This window comes from Canis lupus, chromosome 2, assembly GCF_003254725.2.
Source record: "Canis lupus dingo isolate Sandy chromosome 2, ASM325472v2, whole genome shotgun sequence".
Classification (NCBI taxonomy): domain Eukaryota; kingdom Metazoa; phylum Chordata; class Mammalia; order Carnivora; family Canidae; genus Canis; species Canis lupus.
Window position 1 is genome coordinate 78,341,519 of NC_064244.1, and position 22,358 is coordinate 78,363,876.

The following is a 22,358-nucleotide window of genomic DNA, read 5'->3' on the forward strand; positions in this document are numbered from 1 at the left end:
CCCTGACTCAGTGCAAGTCCATCCCCTTTGGCCCCAGCATGAGGAGGCCTGCCTCATCCGGAATTCCTGGTGGCCTAAGTGCCACCCTCCCTCCCATCCAGCCCTCTGCCCTCGCTTCCTCTGTTCTCCCTTGGAGCTGGCTTCTTTCCCCCATCAGCTCTCTGGGCCACTTGAATTATTCCCATGTTCCCAGACTCTCTGGAGTTGGCATGAAGCACTCAGATTCCTCCAGGAATTCTGGTTGGGGATGGAGCATGGGTGGGCACACCATGTGAACCGCTCCCCTTGGCCCCCCTCCGCTTCCCCTGGGGATCTGCTCATGCTCACAGGGCTGCTGCTTGGGAAATGAGTCTCCAGCCAACAAGTATTCCATGGATTGCCTTTCATTTCCCAGAAGGCCTTGCACTAGCAAGTTGGAGCCATGTGGCCAATTCCATTCGAGAAAATGACAGTGTAACCTCTGAGCTGAGGCAGCTAAGAGCCAGCATGCCCTGGTCGCCCTCCTCTTCCCCAGCTATAGGGACCGGGGAGGCCACGCATTCCAAGTGGTACAGGAGCTCAAAGGAGAAAACAAAACTTTACTGTGTAGGCCCACTGAGACTTGGGGTTTATCTGTCTCTGCAGCAGAGTCAAGCCTCACCTGGCTAATATCCTAGGGCCTTTAAAGGGGTCAGCTCCACCTCCAGAGGGTCTGTACACTAAAGGTGAGCTACATGGGCAATCAGACATGTCTCCCCAATAAGATCTCTGCATATCAAGGCTCAGATGAGCTTTCCTGGTGACAGTTTGCACGTATTGTTGTACACACACATTGCTATCACGAGGAGTTGTCCCTGGCTTTGACTCCACAGGGCAAGAAGCTCAGTGTTTGGGGCTCCCCTGGCCCCTAGTTTCCACCATGCCTCTCCACTCCAGGCTGATTTATCTCTGTGCCCTTGTGCTGTCCTAAACCATAACCACGGTTGTAACAGCTTTCAATGAGCCCTATGAGTCCTTCTAGCAAATTACCAAACCTTGGGAAGGTGGTCTTGGGAACCCCCAAACTCTGAAAGATATGGGTGTCAGTGGTGACGGTGGTCCTGGGGACCACCCCCCCCACACACACTGTCTTTGCCCTCTTCTGTCATGAAAGAACTATACCCAAATGTGTGCCAGGCTAATGGACCCATGGATCCCGGAGGTGTGATTTGAGGGCCAATCTGTCTCTGGGGACACGACCACAGATGAGGAAAGAGGTGATGGAGGTCACCCCTCGAGAGCACGGTGTTGTCCAGCAGCGCTTGTTGTCCTCTCCATCCACCCTCAGGCGTTCAGGCCATCCCGTAAGGGGGCTGGCGCGAGGGTGTTCAGCCAGCAGCATTTACGAGAGTGGAGGCAGAGGCGAAATCTGATATAGTCCCATGGGGAGAGTTCAGTGTCACCCGAACGTGAGAAGAAACAGAAGGAAATCCACAGCACAAAGATATTTGTGTAAATTCTCCACCCACACAAAGGTATTTTTCAGGAATCTAAGGATGTACATTCAACATGCAGGATGCTGATGGATGAAGAAAGTGATCAACAAGATAAGACCACGACAATTACATTTGATCAGAGCTTACAGAGGTAAGGGGGGGGTACCATAGATTACAAAATTACTAGCAAAACTGGGGCCCACTTGTCTGGTCTCTTTTGGGAAGTCTTTGCCGTGGGCTGCCCCCTCTTCTGGCCTTCATCTCAAGTGAGTGCACTGGTTAGCATCGATTTTGATAAAGTTCCTTTTATTTCTTGTACCTTATGCTTTCTACCTGTCTTCAGCATCCCATGAGCCCAGCCAGACGGTGGGTAGATCTTGATGCCTCCTTCTAGCTTAGTCAAGGGGTCTCAGTCCTGATTGCAGCTTAGAATCACTTGGGATGCTTAAAAATCACCCTTCGCTGACACCACAATGCTGATTCAGTTGTTTGGGGTGGGGTCTGGCACCGGCCCTATAAGTGGCCCCAGCTTGCACCCATTGGTGGGAACCCCTGGGGTGGATGCTCCTCATCCAGGCTTCCCTCAGTCAGAGCCCACTCTTGTGCCACTGACATCATCTATGTGTCTCTCCCCAACTCAGCTCTTTCTAAAACACCTTGAACAGGACCTGGCATAGACTGGCCTCTCAGGGGAATGTTTCTTTGAGATGAACTGTTTGAAAACTGTTCGAACAGATGAGTTACACACGTCTTATTCAGTTCAGCCTGGTGCTACAATCATATAGAATTTTTTTTCAGCCATTGCCAGGTTCAGCTCTTAATTCCCACTTGGATCCTGGACCTCCTACAGAGGGGGAAAAAATCATCTTTTTTTTTTTTTTTTTTTTGGTACGTTTTAAATAGCTGGGATCCACTTCCTTGGCTCTGAGGCCGCTGCCTTATGTAGAGTCCCTGAGTTTGAGGCACGAAACCCAGCAGGTAAAGGCAGGCTCTGGGTTCATTTGAACCAGAGTTCGATGCTCCCTATGTGTGAGATCCAAAGCAGGGCATGAATTGCTCACTATAAAAATAGGCTGACTTGAGAACGGAAAGAGATTGTAGGTGCAGAATGCTTAGAGCACTACCTAGCACTTATAAAATGTATCATTGATAGAAACTATTCGTATCAGCTTCTTTTGGTAATTTTAGGCACCTCCAAGCATTAAGACTTCCTGCAGAACCAGGGGCCCAAGAATGGACAGAACCTTGAGGTCAGCAGGCAGAGAGTTTATGGAGAACTCCAGGACCACTGGTCATATGGAACCCATTTATCTGCAAGTGGGACCTTGTATTTCTGGCCACAGGTATCGGGAAAAAAAGTTCATGTCAGCCAGAGAGTGTGAGAAATCTCTGGGGTTCTAAAGTTGTTTTTTCAACCTGTGCCTTGCCCCGAGATGAACCCCTATGGTGGAGCTACATTGAGATGATGGCAATGGTGGCAAGTGGGGCATCTGAAACCCAGAGAGAAAACCTGTCCATCTGGATACAGAAACAAGGCAAAGGGGCCCCATGTTGTAAAGAATGTGGAAGGAATCCCAGAGTTTAAAAATGTATATATATATATATATATATATTTCTCTCTGTGTTGCCTCCCTGAAGGCAGGTGCAGTCACATGCAACTGTGACAGTGTGGGAAGCTAAACACCGACATAATCCCATCTTTCCCACCAGATCTTGAAATCTGGACTTAAATGGGTTGATTTTCTGCTAAATTAAAACAGCAACAAAACAAACAAAATCCCCATTCTCCAAAGGATTTTAACAGAATCCAGAGTCTCACAACCTGATGTTTCAAAAGTCCAAAATTACTTGATGTATCAAGAACCAGCAAACTCAGCCAATTCTCAAGGGGAAGAACAATCAATAGATGCTAACCCTGATATGACTCAGAAATTGGAGTTATTAAAGATTTTAATGTAGCTTTTATAACTGCACTCCATGAGGTAAAGTGAACATTCTTGAAATGAGTGGAAATATAGAAATTCACAGCAATGAAATAGATAACTACAAAAAAAGGACTAACTAAATTTTTTTCTATCAAAATAGTATCAGAAAAAATATAAAAATCACTGGGTGCATTTAATAGCAGGATGGAGATAACAGAAAATAGTCACTGAATTTGAGAAATGATTTAATCTGAAAAACAGAGAAAGAAGGATTGAAAAAAATGAACAGAGCTTCAGAGAACTGTTGGACAATAATAAAAGCTCTAGTATTTCCATCATCAAAATCCTTGAATAAGGCAAGTAGGAGATAGATACAGGAAAAATATTAAATAAAAACATGATGGCTGAAGGTTTTCCAAATGTAAGTGAAAAAAAGTAACTTTACAGATTCAAGAGGTCAGTGAGTCCCAGAGAGGATAAGCTCAAAGAAAACCGCGCCTAAACACAATCTAATCAAACTTCTGCAAATAAAAGGTAAAGTAAAGGTTTTAAAGCATTCTGGGAAAAATCACATTTATACAAAAGGAAGCAACAGTTCAAGTACCTGTGGATATTTCCTCAGCAACCACAGACTCCAGAAGACATTGGAACATCTTTTCTGAAAGGAAATAAACTGTTGACCCAGAATTTAATACCTAGCAAAAAAAGAAGAAAGAAAGAAAGAAGAAAGAAAGAAAGAAAGAAAGAAAGAAAGAAAGAAAGAAGAAAAAGAATCCTTTGTAAGTGAAGTTGGAAATACATATACTTTTGGATGAGGGAGAGAATTGTTAACCAGCAGACAATCTCTAAAAAAAAGAGTAAAGGAAGTTCTAGCTAAAGGGAACTGATACCAGAGGAAAACTTGGGAATTCAGGAATAGAGAATAGGCAACAGAAATGGGAGATATCTGGGAAGATAGAATAGACTATTTTTCTCCTCTTAAGTTCTTTAAAATATATGATTGTTCAAGGAAAAAGTATAATATTGTTTGGGAGTGTTCAATGTGTGTACATGTAATACACATGTCAGCTATAACATCAAGGGTTTTAAGTTTCTGTATTTTATTTGAAATTATAAAATATTAACTCTAAGTAGACGATGGATGGTAGATATATAATAATAGCTAGACCAATCACTAAAAAAATATTAAAGTATATGCTGAAAAGCCAACAGATAAACTAAAATGGAATGTTAAAATGTACTAAAACAATCCAAAACAAGGCAGGAAGAAAGAAGAGGGAAATTTGAAAAGGAGATTACAGACAAAGAAATAATAAAATGGTAGACCTAAATCCAATGACATCAATCATACGGTAAGTGTAAAAGCTCTAAACATAGGACCTTTAAGGACAGAGATTGTCAGATTCTGACAATGCCGTCTACAAGAAAACTGTTTCAGTATCTGTATACTTTAAAAATTCTCCAGGATGTTTACTGTCCAACTCTTTTCCATTCAATATTTATCAAAAGCTCAGTTGGGAAAAAAAAGAAGTCATGATAAGTGTGATTTTTTTTTTGGGGGGGGGTGAGCTTACGTTCCCTCTTTAGGAATTCCAAATGATCCTGGGGTCAAATGAAGACGTCAGGGAATCCAGTGTCTAGATCACATCCTGTTCTTATCTCTCCTCACCTGCCATCAGGGTTACTTTTACTGAATTATCCTCAATCTGTATTGAAGACCTTTATAAGAAACAGTTCCTCAAGTACAAATAAATCAAAACCACACCAGTCAGAATGGCTAAAATTAAATTTTAAGGAAAACTGTCAGGAAACAATAAATGTTGGTGGGGATGTGGAGAAAAGAGAGCCCTCCTACACCGCTGGTGGAAATGCACACTGGTACAGCCACTCTGGAAAAGATTATGGCAATTCCTCAAAAAGTTAAAAATAGAGCTACCCTATGACCCAGCAATTGTGCTACTAGGTATTTACCCCAAAGATCCAAATGTAGTGATCTGAAAGGGGGCACCCACACCCCAATATTTATAGCAGCAATGTCCACAATAGCCAAACTATGGAAAGAGCCTAGATGGCTATCGACAGAGGAATGGATAAAGAAAATGCGGTGTATATATAGACAATAGAATATTGCAGCCCTCAAAAAAATGATATCTTGCCATTTTCAACGACATGGATGGAACTAGAGGGTATTATGCTAAGCAAAATAAGTCAATCAGAGAAAGACATTATCATGTAATTTCACTCATATATGGAATTTAAAAAACAAAACAGAGGAGCATAGTGGAAAAGAGGGGAAAATAAAATAAGACGAAGGGAGAGGGAGAAGAGACTTTAAAAAAAAAACAATTTTTTTTAGAGACTCTTAACTATAGGAAACAAACCAAGGTTGCTGGAGGGGAGGCGGGTGGGGGGATAGGGTAGCTGAGGGATGGGCATTCAGGAGGGCATGTTATGTCATGAGCACTGGGTATTATATACAACTGATAAATCAACGAACTCTATCTCTAAAGCTAGTATGCTTTATATATGTTAATTAATTGAATTTAAATAAAATAAAATTTTTTAAAAAGGGAAAAAAATAATCCTTCACAGCACATCTTTATATATTTCAGGAGTTTATTCCTGAGTTCTTATTTTTGACATCACACTGTCCTGTTTAGGAAGACACCAGGGAGAACTATCCTTTAGCAAGTTTCTTATTTTCTCATTGACATCAGTACTTGTGTAACTCATTGGTTTTCCTATTTTCCATTGGCTGCTAGGAAACTCCAGGCATCTCTCTCTCATGTTAATAAACATCCCTATAATAAAAGATCCAATGGTCACTATGTTTGTGAAACGCAGGGCTAAAGAAAGTGAAATTGGTTTCTTTATTCTGTGAGCTCGTGTAATCCTCACAATTGCCTCAGAGGTTGGTACCGTTGTTTATGCCATTTTTATAAGATAATGTGAACACTGAGTCCTCAGAGAGACTACTTGCTCGAGTAGTGGTGTTAGGATTAGAACATGCTGTTTGACTTCCATCTTAAAACCATAAGCAAATCATGTATATGAAATACCTGGCAAAAGGAAATATTTATCCATATAATATAGGCAGCTAAGGAGCTGGCCTTAAGGGCTAGATTCACAAAAGGAGGCAGTTCTATAGGGTCAGGTGGATGTGGCCCAGCCCAAAGAATCAAGGAACCCAGCCACCCATACCCCAACACTTACCTAAGCCCTTCTGCCTGGGAATACTTCTGTTCATGTCAGTTTTACCCAAAACTGTTTCTGATAACCCACAAATTTCATACTGGTACCTGGTCCTCACCCTGACTTCTCCCAGTTCCCACTTTCCTTTCTTGGATGTCCGCTCTCCATGGACCAATTTGCAGCACTGGTGAGGGAGGCTTCATGAGCTTCAAATGTATGATGGAGGTAACTGCTTATGCTCAGCTGTGTACTGATGGACGTGGAGGAGGTAAAACCAGCCAGAGGGATTTTGTGCATGTGTGCTAAATTTCCCAAGTAATGGATCCTAATTCTTAACTCCCTGGTAATAGATATCTAGACTTTTCAGGCCTCTGGGTGAGTGGAACGGACTTCCAGTCCCTTGATCTTGGGCTTGACCATGAGATTTGCTTGGCCAATGGGATGTTAGTGGATCTGACAAGAGAAGAAACTTGAAATGGGGTTCAACATGGGATCTCCACAATGCCCTTTGAACTCTGATGATCTGTACTCATGGTCCAGTAGCAACCTTTCTCATGGGCTCCCCAGAACAAATATCATCAGATCTAGAGTCTAAAGTTGTGCTGCCCATCTATGTTAGCTTTCTATTGCTGCCTAACCAATGATCACAAACTTAGTGGTTTAACACAACCCCACCCCCCCTTACAGTTGCTGTAGGTCAGAAGTCTGGGTACAACATAACTGGGCTCTCTAATCAGGATCTCAACAGGCTGAAATCAAGGTGTCAGTGGGGGCTATGAACTCATCAGGAGGCTCGATTGTGGAAGAATCTATTTCCAAACCCATTCAGGGTGTTGATAGAACTCAGTTCCTTGGGTAAGACTGACTCCCCACTTTCTTGCTGGCTGTTGCATGGGTCACTCTCAGCTCCTAGAGGGTACCCTAATATCCTAGCAATGACCCTGTCATAATACAGCAGCTTGCTTCCTAAAGACAGCAGGAGAATGTCACTCTAGTCTATTATGATGGAGTCTTGTGTAATGTAATGTGATCACAAGAGTGACTGTACTGTCACCTTTGCCAGATTGTGTAACCATGTTGAGGTAGTGACCATCCCATTATACTCACAGATCCCACCCATACTCAAGAACACATATATCAAAGAATAGGAATCTTGCTGGACCTTCTACAGATGATCTGCCTACCAAAACATCCAAGCCTAGATTATTAGCCAAACCACGGTTGGCCTACAAAACTGTGGAAGTGAGAATTAGTGTTTATTGTAAGCCAGAGTTTTGTGGTGGCTTATTATGCAGCATTACTATGGCAACGGCTGACTGATACGCTTCAAGAAGTATTGTCCTCCTGGTTCACACAGTGTCCCATCTGCACTTTGGGGAGGCAGCCTGCTATGATGGACAGGACACTGGGACAAGTCATGGGTCTGAATTTCTCCTCCTCCACCCCCTGGTTGGGGGCCTGGAGCCAGTTGCTTCACTTCTCTAGGTCCATATTCTCAATTGTATTGGAGGGTCCACGATGCTTGTCACCTCCAGATGTTGGGCGTGTTAACTAAAGCAATGGATGAGGATCACCTGGTACACAGAAGGCACCATAAATGTTAGTGTCTTTTCTCTCTAAAGCTCATATTTCTAGCAAGCATGCCCTTGTCTTCCAAGAATGAATGTGGTACGAATTCTGGGAGGGGTCACCGCAGTGCTGATACCTGTGGGTTATCTAGCTGGTGTCTCCTCATCAGATGATGGGGGTGGCCTGCAGAGCTCTCTGATCCTGAACCAGATTGTGGAAGACAGCTCTGCTTGGTTTCTATGGGGTACGGATCATCGGCACCCACCCTCAAACGAGACCGCTGCTCCATGTCTCCAGCACTTCAATATTGGGATTTGACTTGGAAACATCTCCGTGTTTGGGAGAGCTCAGTCCCTACCAGTCACTAGCTGTGTGATCTTGTGCAAGTGACTTTAACTTTCTGACTCTTCAGGGCTTCCTTCCCTGTACACTAACGGTAAAATCCGCCCCCCTCACAATGTTGTTATGCCAATGATAAGACTAAAAGTGCATGCATGAGCACACCACAGGAGCTTTGTAGTCAGTGTTCCCCTTTCCTCAGAGAAGAGGCCATTTTTCTGTGGTTCTTTTAGTGCCACTCTCTGCTCTACCCTACCTCCAGGGTCCACCCTGGCAGGGAGCACAGAGCAAGTCCTTATAGAAATGTTTGTTTCCATATCATTAGCCTCACTCGATCCTCAAGAAAACCCCCTGCCTGGGTGGGCATGGTGGCCCCAAGTGCTGTTCCTGATAGTCCCACCCCCCATCTCCCAGGTACAGGATGGATTACACTTTCTTTCTCCCTCTCAAGGTCAGTGTGGCCACACTCTCAAGGCCAGTGTGACTTGCTTTGGCCAATGGAGGGTGAACAGAAGTGTCTGATGCCAGTCACTTCAGGTAGGGCACTTTAAGAGCCAGTACACACTTTATCACATCTCTCTTTTGTTCTGATACCAGCAGCCAGCAATGCTCGAGGCAATGCCCATTCTCCATCAGGCTGACTGTGATGAGTAGCAGTCACAAATATGAATGAGAAAAAAATTACACCTTTGGTGTTTTAAGCCACAGAGATTTGAAGTTGTTGGCTACTGCATTCAAGCCTGATGCAATGGGACAGACTTTATTCCCATTTGAAGGATCAGGAGAAGTGGCTTGTGTACAGTCACACAGAGGGTTCCTGGGACCAAGGACAAGGCTTTATCTGAGGGAGCATTTTGATTCTTTCCAGAGGGGAGAGAGAGAGAGAGAGAGAGTAGAGGTAACCGGAACCCTGAACATACTCTCCCTGGTGCCTCCCTGCACCAGGGAAGCGAGGCACTCCCTGCAATAGGTGTTTACATCAGCAAGGCTAGGAGATAGATTGTGGCAGCCTGGTGAGTGGAGGGAACTGGGTTCTGAACGTTGTGCTCTCAGGAGGACCAGGTGTTCTAGACTCAACTCCACAACAGAGTCTCAGGGCTCATACATCTCCTGTCTCAGGAATTTCTTTCCTTCATTAGTAAATCTTACTCCAGGAAAGACCGTGGAACTCATTCATATAAGATGTGCATGAGCAATGAGACCAGGAAGAGGCTGCTATGTTACACAGCATCACTGCAGCAACAGCTGACTGATACACTCATCTATCCAATAGTCATTCTTTCCTTTTCCTTTATTTTTTTTTTTAAATTTATTTATTCATGAGAGTCACACACAGAGATGCAGAGACATAGGCAGAGGGAGAAGCAGGCTCCATGCAGGGAGCCCGATGCAGGACTAGGACTCGATCCCCGGTCCCCAGGATCACATCCTGAACCGAAGGCAGATGCCCAACTGCTGAGCCACCCAGACGTCCCTCCTTTTCCTTTATTATTATTTTTTAAATTTATTTATGATAGTCACACACAGAGAGAGAGAGAGAGGCAGAGACATAGGCAGAGAGAGAAGCAGGCTCCATGCACCGGGAGCCCGACGTGGGATTCGATCCCGGGTCTCCAGGATCACGCCCTGGGCCAAAGGCAAGTGCTAAACCGCTGCGCCACCCAGGGATCCCCCTCCTTTTCCTTTAGACACAGAAACCTGATTTTATTCTGGGGCGCACTGTGTCTGGGCAGGAGATCACATTTCTCAGCCATCCTTGGTCTGTTGGATGGGACTCTTAGAAATGGTCCCTAAGAAAGGGGGGACAGAGAGTTCTCTTAGGGCCCCCAGGGCAAGTTTATGTCTGGGAGCAAATTAGCATCACTCAGCACCTAGCACTGTGTTGCTTTCCCAGCACTGGTAGTGGACAGCTCTGAGCCCTCGGGGTACTCTCTGGGCCACCTTCCAGACCAGCTTTCAGCTCAGTTTATTATCAGGGTAGCCTGAAAGATCCTTAGGGATTATCTAACCTGCTTTTTAAAAAATTTATGGAACTAGGGTCTGAGACAGGGAGAAAATTATCTCAGGACCCACACCGAGTCATAATGCAGGGCTAAGAGCAGAACTTGACCAGTTCTTGACTCTCCCCCATATCTTTCTGACTTACTGAATAACTACACAGTTAGGGTGAGACAGTAGGAAAGGTGGCTGGGAGCCCTGATTCTGACATAAGCTACCTGGATTCCTAGGGAGCTGGTACAAAGCTCGTCACCCTGTGGGGATAGTAAGTGGTGGAGGGAAGACCCAATCTCCCTCAGTCCTGCCCTGGAGCGCTTGGCTGGGTTAGGTGGACTCAGGTCCATCAAAACACCTTACCAATCCTTCATGTACAGTTTCTCCCAGCAACTCCTCCACTTCACCCCTTCCTAAACCAGTGCCCTAGAATGACATGGGTTTCCCGGTTTAGAGCCCGGGAAACATATGTGGACTTGTTTCTTGCCCAGATCCCCTTTACTGGGCCAGTTTACCTGTCCCCTAATGGATGTGATGTTGCTGCTAAGGGTGCATTGCTGAACCTTCCTCTGGAGAACTGCTCTCACCTCATAGGACCTACTCGGACCAGAGTTGCTTGAGCACATTAGCCTTTACTGACCTACCCACATCCCCAGGGGCAGCCAGCAGCCAACCAATGACTGACATTCTAGAGCAAAAGCCAATCCTCCAGTCCCCAAGTGAGACTAACTCTGCGCTACTCATGCTCCAGAGTTCCCTAGACTATCAGGTTGGAATGAGACTCCACTTAAAGCCCCCTCTTTGGGGATCCCTAGGTGGCGCAGCGGTTTGGCGCCTGCCTTTGGCCCAGGGCGCGATCCTGGAGACCCAGGATCGAGTCCCACGTTGGGCTCCCGGTGCATGGAGCCTGCTTCTCCCTCTGCCTATGTCTCTGCCTCTCTCTCTCTCTCTCTCTCTCTCTCTCTCTGTGACTATCATAAATAAATAAAAATTTATAAAAAAAAAACAAAAAAACAAAACAAAACAAAAAAAGCCCCCTCTTTGCTTAGCTCCTTCTTCTGTCCTACGTCATTTTTCACTTCCTCGTGCATTTCTCTTGAGGGCTCCCCCTCCATAAATCCACCTGCCCCTGATTCCCCACAGCAGGTTCTGCTTCTTTAGGAAACGTGGAAGCTGCTTCTTCTTCCTTTGAAGCATGGAAGCTTCTGAGCATTCTCCTACCTTCCAAGTTCGATGTACCGGGAGAGGGCCACAGAGGGCTCTAAGCTTAGCAGCAGGAAGTCTGGCCCACTGAACAGAACTGAGATTTCATCAGAGTGATGCTTAAGCAACAGCATTCATTGATCAATATTGAGTAGGCATCCTCTACATGCCTAACAGCTGCTTGGCACTGGAGAACCTGGTGGTCCTATCCTGACCCTCTAAATTAGGGTTCTCAACCACCCCTCGGTTCCTTTTAGGGCAGCTGCCGAATGACAATCAATTGAGTACACGGAACCTTGGAAATGCTTTAATTTCTTTTAATGTATAACAGTTACGCCTGAGTTACAGAGGAAGCGCTTACAAGCAGGTAGTTAAAGCAAATGCCAGTTTCTCTTTCTAGTCTACTACTCCATATAGCTGAATAAATTATGGTGCGATTATAGTTAAACACACACCCTTGTGCCCACAGGCCCACGCACACACCCCACTCACACTCTCATGCACACGCGCTCACTTCCAGATGGAGGAATATGGCTGTGAGTCAAACACGGAAGCAACCAAGTTGCAATTACTAGGAAGAAGGAATGATCTAGAGTGCTATGTAGATATTTCCCAGGTGGGGGAATTGGCCATGTTAGAGTTGACAGAAAAAGCATTCGATACACAGTTATCTCTGAGCATTTCAAGAAGGCGGCCAGAGTAACCCCCCTCCCCATTTGGTCTTGGTTAGGTGCCTTTGCAGGACAGAGCTGTCAACCTCAAAAAGCGTCCAGTAGTGAAGGGCACATTGGGAGCTTGGCGAGAACGTCAACCTGAGAGAGGCCCCAGAGAATGTCTTTTTTGGGCAGTCATGGAATTTCACCAAGTTCCAGGATCCAAATCTCAGAATGCTTCACCAGCTCCATCGAAAACAATGTTGGATCTCGGTGGAGTCTGGGCAAATTCTGGGACCTGTTCTGCTCTCAAGCCATAGTCAGATTGGAAATCTGACCTTCTCATTTTTTCTTCTGGGCAAACCTCCCTCTTCATCCTTCTTTCCTTCTCTCTCATTCCTCTATCTCTCTTCTTCATGTTCTTCTGGCAAAAGAATGGCAAAGGTAAATCAAGTAAAAAATAAGAGTATAAAGCATAGCTTGGTTCTTACACATCACTTTTTTTTTTCATAGCAAGAGAGAAATACCAAATGAGAAAACAAAGCAATAAAAATGAAAGAACCCAACAGAGCCTGGAATGTATAATCTGAAACACACAATATGCAGATATATCCCTACAGATGGTCCCTGGCACTAGCACGACACACACTGTGGGGGTTTTCTTTCCTTTTTTAGTATATATATATATATATTTATATAAAAGTCAACTTCCTATAAACGAACAGCACATCACCACATTTCCAACTAATGTACAATGAGCTCAGAAGAGGGACCCCCCCCCCAATAGGTAGGACCAACAGCTACTCGTGATAAGTTGGAGGAAACATCTCTTATTTTGCTACGGATTCTATTTACAGGAATGGATGGGGATTGTTTCTGGGCCACTGGGTCTGGCCACTGGGATTCAGGCCTTCTTCTCAGGCTGTGGTCAATCCTCAAGAATTTGAAGCCTTGTACCTCTTGTCCCATGTTCTCTCTCTGGTTGAAGTTGTGAGCTGCCAGCACAAAGACTGAGTTTTATGGACTGAGTTGGCTAGACACACTAGTACACAAGGTTTTAGGGAAAACCTGCTAGGGTCAGGGTCTCTTTCTGAGGGGGGTGGGGCTCCAGGGGGAATGAGTCCCATTTTCTACCAAGATGGCGACTTGGGAGAACTCCAGAGAAGATGGACATAATGAGAAGCCACTTGGTTTATTCTCATTTCATCACAGGGGGCAGATATTTAGGATTGGTCCTAGCATAGGAATGTCACCTCCTGAGGGTGAGGCTTGGCTGTTTTGATGTCACCTGCCTGAGAGCCCTGCTCCTGGGTATAGAAGGGGACTCAGATGATTTCTGAGCCAGGCCTCCAGGGGGAGGATTGACCATTCAAGGAATGTAGATGAAGACCGTGGTTGATCTTAAGAGCTGCTTCCTGGCTGTGATGGTTACAAACATAGGGACTGGGTCACCGAGGGACGACACAGTCTTCCTTTCTGTCCAGAGCTTGAAGAACCAAAAGTCTCCTGCAGTAGATGCTCCAGTTGAAATCTTGGTTGAAGTCCATGGGCTACACATGTCCAGGTATCTGCTACTACCAAAGAGTTTATTTGTCCCCATATATGTATAGGTTCTTCTAAACCAGAGATATGAGCCACCCTGGCCACGGTCCAGGACAGGCTTGATACTACCAAGTCTGAAGATGAGAAACAGGTAAGCATTTGTCACAGAAGTGGCATCTATGCAGGAAAGTGTCCTAGCATCTTGCCAGTCCAGTTCCCCAGTAGGGAGGAACTCAGGTTGACTCCCAAAGCAGCAGCCCTTCCCTCCAGGAATGTCTTGTCGGCTGAGAGCAAGCGGCATGGGTTGAGCAAAGAGGTGGCCTCACGTGCCCAGGCGGGGACAAGCAATCTGGCCCAGTCTCTGTGGATTTAGGGCTGTGTCTCCCTCACAAGTGCCTTTAACCTAGCAGCACTTGATAAAGGTGATCCAAGTGTAGATTATAATGATGGTGATGGTGAAGATGAATATAATTCTGATAAGTAGGTGAAGGTGGTGAAAAGTCCCAAGGGAGGCATAGTCAGGGGCTTGAACCATTCCCCAAAGATCTCAACTTTTAAAGAGAAGGGATATGAGGAAGCATGGGCATGGCCAAGGAAGGTGGCTTTCCCCAATTCTTTGGAAGCTTTGGCATCCCCAACCTCTCCAGGAGTGGTGGCCTGAAGACTGGCCACATGTGTCCCCACCTCACTGTTCTGGATGAGTAGACAGGGCCCTCTCAGCCTAGAGTGGATCAACACTGAAAGGTGCCACTATCAGTGGGACGGGGACATGCCCCCTCCCCCCAAACGTTAAGGGGAATTGGTGGCCTTGTCTTAGGTAAGCTGTCCTTGCTGGTCCAAGAACCCTCCTCCAGAGCTCCAAGGGAAGTTCTCTGCACCCCAGCAGCTTAAAGGGTGGATGGAGGTCCCCCTCACAGAGGGTTGGGCATGCAGGGGACAGGCTCAGGTCTCTGAGGGAGGCTTTGTGAGAAACTGCAGCTCCATGGATTGTGGACTTGAAGGCAGAGCACGGAAGCCTTTGGCAACAAAGGTCTGCTGCCCACAAACAGAGGGACCCCAGCTACGAAGCCCCCTTCTGAGCCTGCCCTATACCTCTTTACGCAAGACTTGATCTCCTTCCCCTACCATGTGATTCAGAGAATGAGAAAACTGAAGGGCCTATGGGCTCCACAGGCCCCGCACAGGCTGGGCAAGGTTGGAATTTGGCCTTCAGTCTAGAAGCCTGCTGCCTCTGGGTGCCTGTGTTGGGTCCTTGCACCCTTGGCGGCCCACTGCTGATGAGCCCTGTCCCCTGGGTACCTCTTCCTGCTTTTTCTGGTACCCCTACCTGGGCTAGATTCCTCCCCTACACCCACCAGAGGTGTGTATGGAGGGTCCTGGAGTCCTCAGAATTCCTGGGTGATCCTCCTGGGAAAACCCCAGGGCGAGGGTCCCCTCTCTGCTGGCACCCCAGCATCCAGAGGAGGAACGGGCTATGCTTCTGGCCCTGGGTCAGAGATCCAGCTGGGAGGGCTGGCTCCCAGCACTTCCAGCTGAGAGTGGCCCTGCGAGCTCCACCCCCACCTCTGGCCAGGGTACTCACTGGAGTTGGGTCCAAAGGGCTCCAGTACCTCATCCCAGACACCTTCCTCCTTTGGGTGCCCAAGGTGCTCTATTCAGGGTGAGCTTCCATTTCTGTGCCTGAGATAGCACAGAGGCCACGACAGGATTTGACTGGGAGGGGGGAGGACTGCAGGCTGACCAGAAACCCTCCTGGGGAGAGAGTAGAGGGGGAGACTCCAAGGGGGTCACTCTGGGTGCCTAAACATAGGTGAATGGTAGACTGGCTGCACATCTCCAGAGGGCTGGCTATGAGGAGGGAATGGGCTCCTTTCCTGGCCTCGTGGGACCCCAGGGCGATGAAAGGACTGAGGCTGGGAGGCTTGGGGACCAGTAAGGGTTGGGCTGGGACTTGGTCTGGGGCAAGTCGCCCCAGGGGCCCTAGTAGGCCTGGCCAGTTTCCACAGGCAGGAGTCCCAGCACAGCAGAATGCTCCCCGAGCTTCATACGGCGCTGTGTGGAGAGGCTCACGTTTTTGGCCAGGTAATCAACAGCAGCTGGAAAAAAAAAAGAGAGACAGAAACTCCTAGAAACAGGTTCTTTTTGCCTATTCTTCCATTTGTTACACATCCATCCATCCATATGTACATAATTCATTGATTCACCCATTCACCCTTCTGTTCACCTATCCATCTGTCCATCCATCCATCCATCCATCATCATCCATCCATCCATCCAACCATCCATTCACCAATTCATCTGTTCACTCTTCTGTCCATCTGTCCATTTGATCTTCCATCCATCTATCCATCCATCCATATATCCATTCATTGATTCATCTGTTCACCCTTCTGTCCATCTAGCCATGCTTCTTCCATCCATCCATCCATCCATCATCCATCCATCTCTTCATGAAGCTCTTTCTCTTACCTCCTCTCAAACCATTCAGCAAATATTTACTTAACCCTTATTATTTGCCCAGCTCTCTTGTAGGTTCTATAGGGAGGATCCATGTTGCTGAGCAAAGACTTAGTTCCAACATGCCTGTACCTACATCTGCTATGGGGGACGTCCATGAATCCCCTGGAGCCCAGGTAGTAACGAGGGCAAGGTCCTTCTGCCTTCTTCAGGCCCTGAGCCCAGTCACGGATGAGGCAAAGCGATATCCCTTACTCAAAAGCAAAGCTGCTTTCACAGTTGAGCTGATGGGGTTCATGTGGAAGGAGGAGCCAGGACCCTAATGTGCAGGGAGCTGAGACCTTTAGCCTCGAAGTTCTGACCATCCAGAGGAGAGAGATGAGTCTGAGGGTGTGTACTTGTGCACAGTGGAAACAAAAGTCTCTGTAAGGGGCACTAATGTGAACATTCACACGTGAATGATGCTCACACGTGTACATGCGGATAGATGCGGGCAGCTGTGTGTACCTGTGTGAGTACAACAGTGGGAATGCCTGCGCAAGCATGGGTAGCCAGGTACACGTGAGCTGCACCTAAGCCAGGGACACGTGTCGATACATGTGTGTGTGCAGGCGTGACTGCTAGGTCTGTGTGTGCATGTGTTCTGTCTTGACTCTACGAACTGCAGAGATGCTACCTCCTACACTGGAACCCGTGGCTGTGGCCAATCCAACTCCTAGGATCTGTTGGATCCAGAGGTGACAAGAAATGTAAAGAGTGCTGCCTTGGAATCACGAGGCCTGGCCCAATATTCTCCTGGTCACCTGCCCCCTGAGGGGCCCCATGGGTAGAGCCAGGAGGTGTGGGAATGGCCAGTGGGCAAGGCCCAGGGAGGCATGGTGGGCAGTATCAGTAATTGAGGCCATATCCCCTAGGGGTTCAGATCCCACACCCACCAACTTTCAGTGTATGATCTGGGGCACACCAGCTCGCCTATCCAAGCCTCAGTTTCCTTGTCTGTAGAATGGGGATGATGATAGCGCCTAGGTCAAAGAATTGTGGGGACGAGGTGAGAAAATGCATACGAAGAGGTTAGTCAGCGCTGCAGTCTGGTACACGGTGAGCTCAAGGGCCTTGGGCTCTCATAGGATTGGGATTCACTGAGCAGATGGGACCTTTGATGGCGGCAGGGAGGAAAGGAACAGCAAATGGAACAACTCAGAGTCCAACTATCTCTTGTTCATGTGGCTTTGGGCAAATCATGCTGCCTCTCCAGGCCCATTTCCTTGTCTGTAAAATGGGTAGAACAAATCCCAGCCTCCTCAAGGGCTCTTATGAGGATCAAATGAGATGATATGTTTTTGGATGCTGGGCACAGAGGGCTCAGGGATTGTATCCAGATTCCCAAAGGATATGCAAATGTCCTGGGGTTTTTGGAGTGCCTGGCTAGGCCCTGTGTTCCTGTTTTCCAGGCTCTAAGGCTGGAGCTGAGCCCCTGGGTGCTGCCCCTGAGGTTAGTCAGCTTTCAGGCTTCCAGCGGGTAGCACAGAGGCAGTGGTGGCCAGCCTTGCCCTGCCGTGGGTCTGCCCCTTGCTTCAGGTGGAAGTGTAAGAAGGCCGGATCCCTGACCTCAGGGGGAGCCTGCAACTCAGGTGTCTCATCTCTGCTACTTGGAGCAGGTCTTATGTGGGTCCCAGGGCCCCGACCTGACCTCGATCGAGCCTTGCCCTCAGCTTTGAGGAAGCTAATGCGCAGAGTGGCAGCAGGAGGAGAGGGAGGAGCTACCACCCACCCAGCTGGTGCTCTGGCCCTCCTGGTGCAAGCACTACCCGTGCTCTAGCTCAGTTCTGCGATCCCATTTTACAGGGGATAGGGCCGAGGCTGCGCCCTAAGGTGCCGTGTAACTTGAAAGGTCACTTGGTTGTTAGGTGGTGGAGCTGGGATTGAAGCCGGGGGGGTCTGATGCCAAGTCCCAGCCTCCTCCATGCACACTTCACCTGCAGCCTCCTACAGAACAACCCCTGGCATATGCAGCGTACTTTAGAGGCTACTCTGCACCAAATCCCACACTGGCCCCATTTTCCACCCCAGGAAATGATAACCTGCTGCACATGACCAAGTCAGGTGACCTTCCCAACTCACCGGAGGCTCCGCCTACATCCCCCTCATCCCCCTGATTCTACCTCTCACCAAACTCTGTGCCAGCCTCTGCAGCTCTTCCTGGGGCGGGGGTGGTGGCAAGGCGGCCGCAGTCTCAACCTCTCAACAGTCTCATGCATTAGGGTACAGCCGTTCCCACTTTACCAAGGTGGAAACTGAGGCACAGCAAGATCGCCGACTCACAGGCAGGCACAGCACATGAGACGGAGGAACCCGAATTCGTCCCGCTTGTGCCTCTGGTCACTCGGTGTCATCCTTTTTAGCATCTCCGGGTTTCCGGCCAGGGCCCAGCGCACAGTGGGCCCCAGGCCCCGTCAAGGTGGGCAAAGAGACACCAAGAAGCCCAACTCTACTGATGACCAGCCAACTTCAAGGGCACCCTTCGTGCCGCAGAGCCTGCCTCTCCCTGGGGTCGAGCCAGGGGCCGGCGAGGGCAGGGCTGTGACATTTCTCATTACAGCCTCTGTCAATGGCCCCGCCTGTCCCTCTGTCTCTCCGCGTCCCTCCTCTGCCTGGTGCCCGCGCCTGGGCTCGAAATGTCTCAAATTAGATTAATCGGGAGTTGGCAGGAGATGCCAACCAGTAAACAAATCTCAGCCGTCAGCGCCTCGTCAGCCTGCGGCCCCAGAGGAGGACCCTTCTAGACACAAATTCTTATTAGACTTGTCAGATCTATTAAAATTCTTTTCACACTTCTGCGTTCTATCAGCCCCATCATTAGTACGGCCCTGGCCTCTGGGAACACCGGGGCCGTATTAATCTGCCGTGTGCCCCGTTCCTGCCCCCTGCCCCCACCCCCTCCAGGGACAGGAGAGACAGACAGATGGACAGATGATGGCCAGGAACAAGAGAAGGTGTAGAGGTGTCCCTGGGAAAGACAAGAGGCCCGGGGAGAGGGGAGGACTCTCCTGCGGAGGAGTCTGGCCACATGCATGCTCCCCGCACACCTGCGAGGGAGCCTCTCTGAGGGCGAGGCCATAGGCGTGGCTGTGTTCACGTCCACGCGGGATCTCAGGCAAATAACCTCTCTGGGGTCCATGGCCTGGTCTGTCCAGGAGGAATAACCTGGACACCACACAGGGCAGCCACAAGGGCCTGGCCCACAGTAGATGCTCAATAAACCCCGAAGCCACGTACAGAGTCACACATCCGGGAACGCTCAGGAACAAATCTGTGTGCGTGCGGCTCTTCACGCACAGGTGCCTGCGAGGCCCTGAACGTGAACCCGCACAACGGTGGGCCGAGGTGCGTAGTATTACTGAGTGTCTTACACGAGTTTGTGGTTTGGCCAAAAGAGAACCAGGTTGGAAGTCAGGAGGGAAGTTCGGGGACCTGGAGTCCACCGTTCACCTGCTGTGTGACCTGGGGAAGGTCCCTAGCCCCTCAGCCTTAGCCTTGCATCTATAACCTGAGGACAAGTGATAACCTGCTGCACGTGGGGCTTTGACGATGGCGTGAAATGAGGAACATGCAACTTGCCCAGTGCCTGGTGGGCTGAACTCACGCACGGGACTGGTGGGAGCAGGTGACGGGTGGACCGAGGTGCATACAGAGGCTGTGTGGGAGGTGCACCTTTGCAGGTGAACTGGGAGCCCGGTCATAGGTGTATTCAGTCGCCCGTGACAGGGGGTGTGTCCCTGACCCTGGCTGTCCCAGAACGTTAAGGGTGAGGAAGACGACACAATGGAAAAACTCTGGGTGTCTACTCTCTGGACTCCCACCTCCCAGATGGTAAAACCGAGGCTCAGAGGCAGGGTGACGTGGTGGAATCAGTGGGAGTAGGGCCCCTCCCAGCCAGACCCTAGAACCTATGTGGGGTTCCCTCTGGATAGGGCTGGAGGGTCAGCTCAGGAGCGCTCTGAGCCAGCCCTGGAGGAGCCGGGGAGGGCAGGGCTGGAGCTGGCAGGGGTGAGTGAGGAGAAGGGGAAGGAGGGAGGGAGGTGGGGAGGGCAGCTGGCTCTGGCCAGCTTCTGGGGGAACAAACGCTCCTTTCTCGCCTCCTGGGCCCTTTCTCTTTTGATCCCCCCTCCCTTGCAGCCCCCGTGCTGACTTTGGGGTTAATTTTATTTCCGACTTGGGCAGGCACCCCCGGAGCAGGGCACGGGGCCCGGGTGTGACTAACGCCCGCCCCAGGCCGGGCCGCTGCCGCCGCGGAGCTGCTCTAAACTCTTTATCAAGAGCATGTGTGTCCCGCTCTGCCCGGGAACCCGGGCCGGGGCAGGGGATCGCCCCCGGGCCCCTCTGGAGACACTTGTGTGCACATGTGTGCGCCCCGCCCTGAGCCGTACCTGCACACACGTGCTGTGCCCCCTCACACCCTTGCTCCTTGCGCACACGACTCCGTACGCAGGCACCGTTATACACACAGGCAACACCGTGCGTCCAGGCCCAGATGCGCAGCTACACACGGGGACTCACAGCCACACCTACGTGCACACCTAGCACACCCCCTCCATATTTACACACTGCACACGGAGCATACCACTCCATACACATGCACTCCAAAATATCTACACATCCACGGACACATCCAAGCATCTGTGCACGTCGGAGTGCACATGCATAGAAGCGTACGTATAACCACGCACATCTACACACTCTTACATGCATCTGTACACACGCACACCTGTTTGCTCTACTTGTCCACAGAGTGACACATGCCCGTCACATATGTCAAACACACGGGCACACTCAGCCACGTGTATACACCTGAACGTACATTTAAACACACGTGTGTATGTACGACGGACACACTCGCAGGACCAAATGCGTGCACCTTGGTATGTTCACAAACTCATATGCATATCACGTGGACACAATATGCTCGCGTAAGCTAAGAGACGTGAATGGTCACGTGCATATGCTCATGCGTGCCCCTCACACATTCACACATGCAAACACACGCCTACACACAGGACGCGTGCACGAACACATGTACGCTGAACTACACGACACACACAGACTCACGAATCGTACGAGTCCAGGACACGCGTATTCTCACTCACACACATATAAACGGAGCACACGCATACGTGGGCCAGGGGCCGTGAACGCAGCACAGCTGGCCCTCATTTAGCGGTGGAGGCCAAGGCCGAGCGGGAGGAGCGGCTGGTGTGGGGCAGGAAGCAGAGGTCAGTGAGGCCGGGCCAGGGCGGCGGCGGAGGAGGGCAGAGGATGCCCTGGGGCTGGGACCTCGGCCTCGCACCACACGCCCTTCTGATTAGTTTGACACCAGCAGGTGAGGCCTTTGCCAGGAGGGGGGCAGGAGGGGGGCCCCGTGACCTCGGCTCCCGGTGCCTCTCGGCCTGCCCCGACGCTGCCCCATCTGGCGGCTGGAGGCTGTGGCCGGGCCTGCCTTTGGCAGCCACGGGGCCGGGCGTCCGCTGTCCCCCGCATCTAGGCGAGGTGCCCGGGGGACGATCGAGGCTGAGGATGGGAGGCAGGTTCAGGAGAGAGTCGAAAATCCAGCTGTCCCCCGTATCCAGAGGGGCAGGACAGGGCAGGGTCTCTAGTACCGCGCCGTCCAACACGGCAGCCACACGCGGCCATCGAGCCCCTGCAATGTGGCCACACAACCGAGGAACCGGATTTTACATTTTAATTTAATTCTATCTAATTTAAATGTGAAAACTGAAATTCGATTTAGCTTAGTGGTTGGGAAACTCTACAGTATATTTGGAACAAGTTGGGTGTGTAAATCCCCCTTCTCAGCTGTAATTTTATGAAATTTAAATACAGATCAAGCAGTTCCAATGAAAACCTAGCGTCTGAACTAAAATGGGCTGGATTTCAAAGATAGCGCGTGAAAAAGAAGAATGCGAAATATCTCGTTCGTAACTCTGCGTGGATTCGTGTCAGATGGTCATCATTTCAGATATACCGGGTCAAACAAC

The 22,358-nt window shown here is 49.2% G+C and overlaps 1 protein-coding gene and 1 long non-coding RNA gene across 2 annotated transcripts in view; both read right to left on the reverse strand.

The window, feature by feature from the left end:
• Positions 1-6,231: 6,231 nt before the first annotated feature.
• Positions 6,232-7,498, reverse strand: LOC112660439 (uncharacterized). The gene is made up of 2 exons (XR_003136934.3): positions 6,679-7,498; positions 6,232-6,438 (listed from the first exon to the last, which is right to left on the reverse strand). It is a non-coding gene; the product is annotated as an uncharacterized LOC112660439 (long non-coding RNA).
• A 4,517-nt stretch (positions 7,499-12,015) lies between these two features.
• Positions 12,016-22,358, reverse strand: part of PAX7 (paired box 7) — a 100,540-nt gene continuing 90,197 nt past the window's right edge. The window contains exon 13 of the mRNA XM_049099387.1: positions 12,016-15,965. Coding sequence (XP_048955344.1) covers positions 15,850-15,965 — 116 coding nt within the window. The 3' untranslated portion in view covers positions 12,016-15,849. The remainder of the gene's footprint in view (positions 15,966-22,358) is intronic.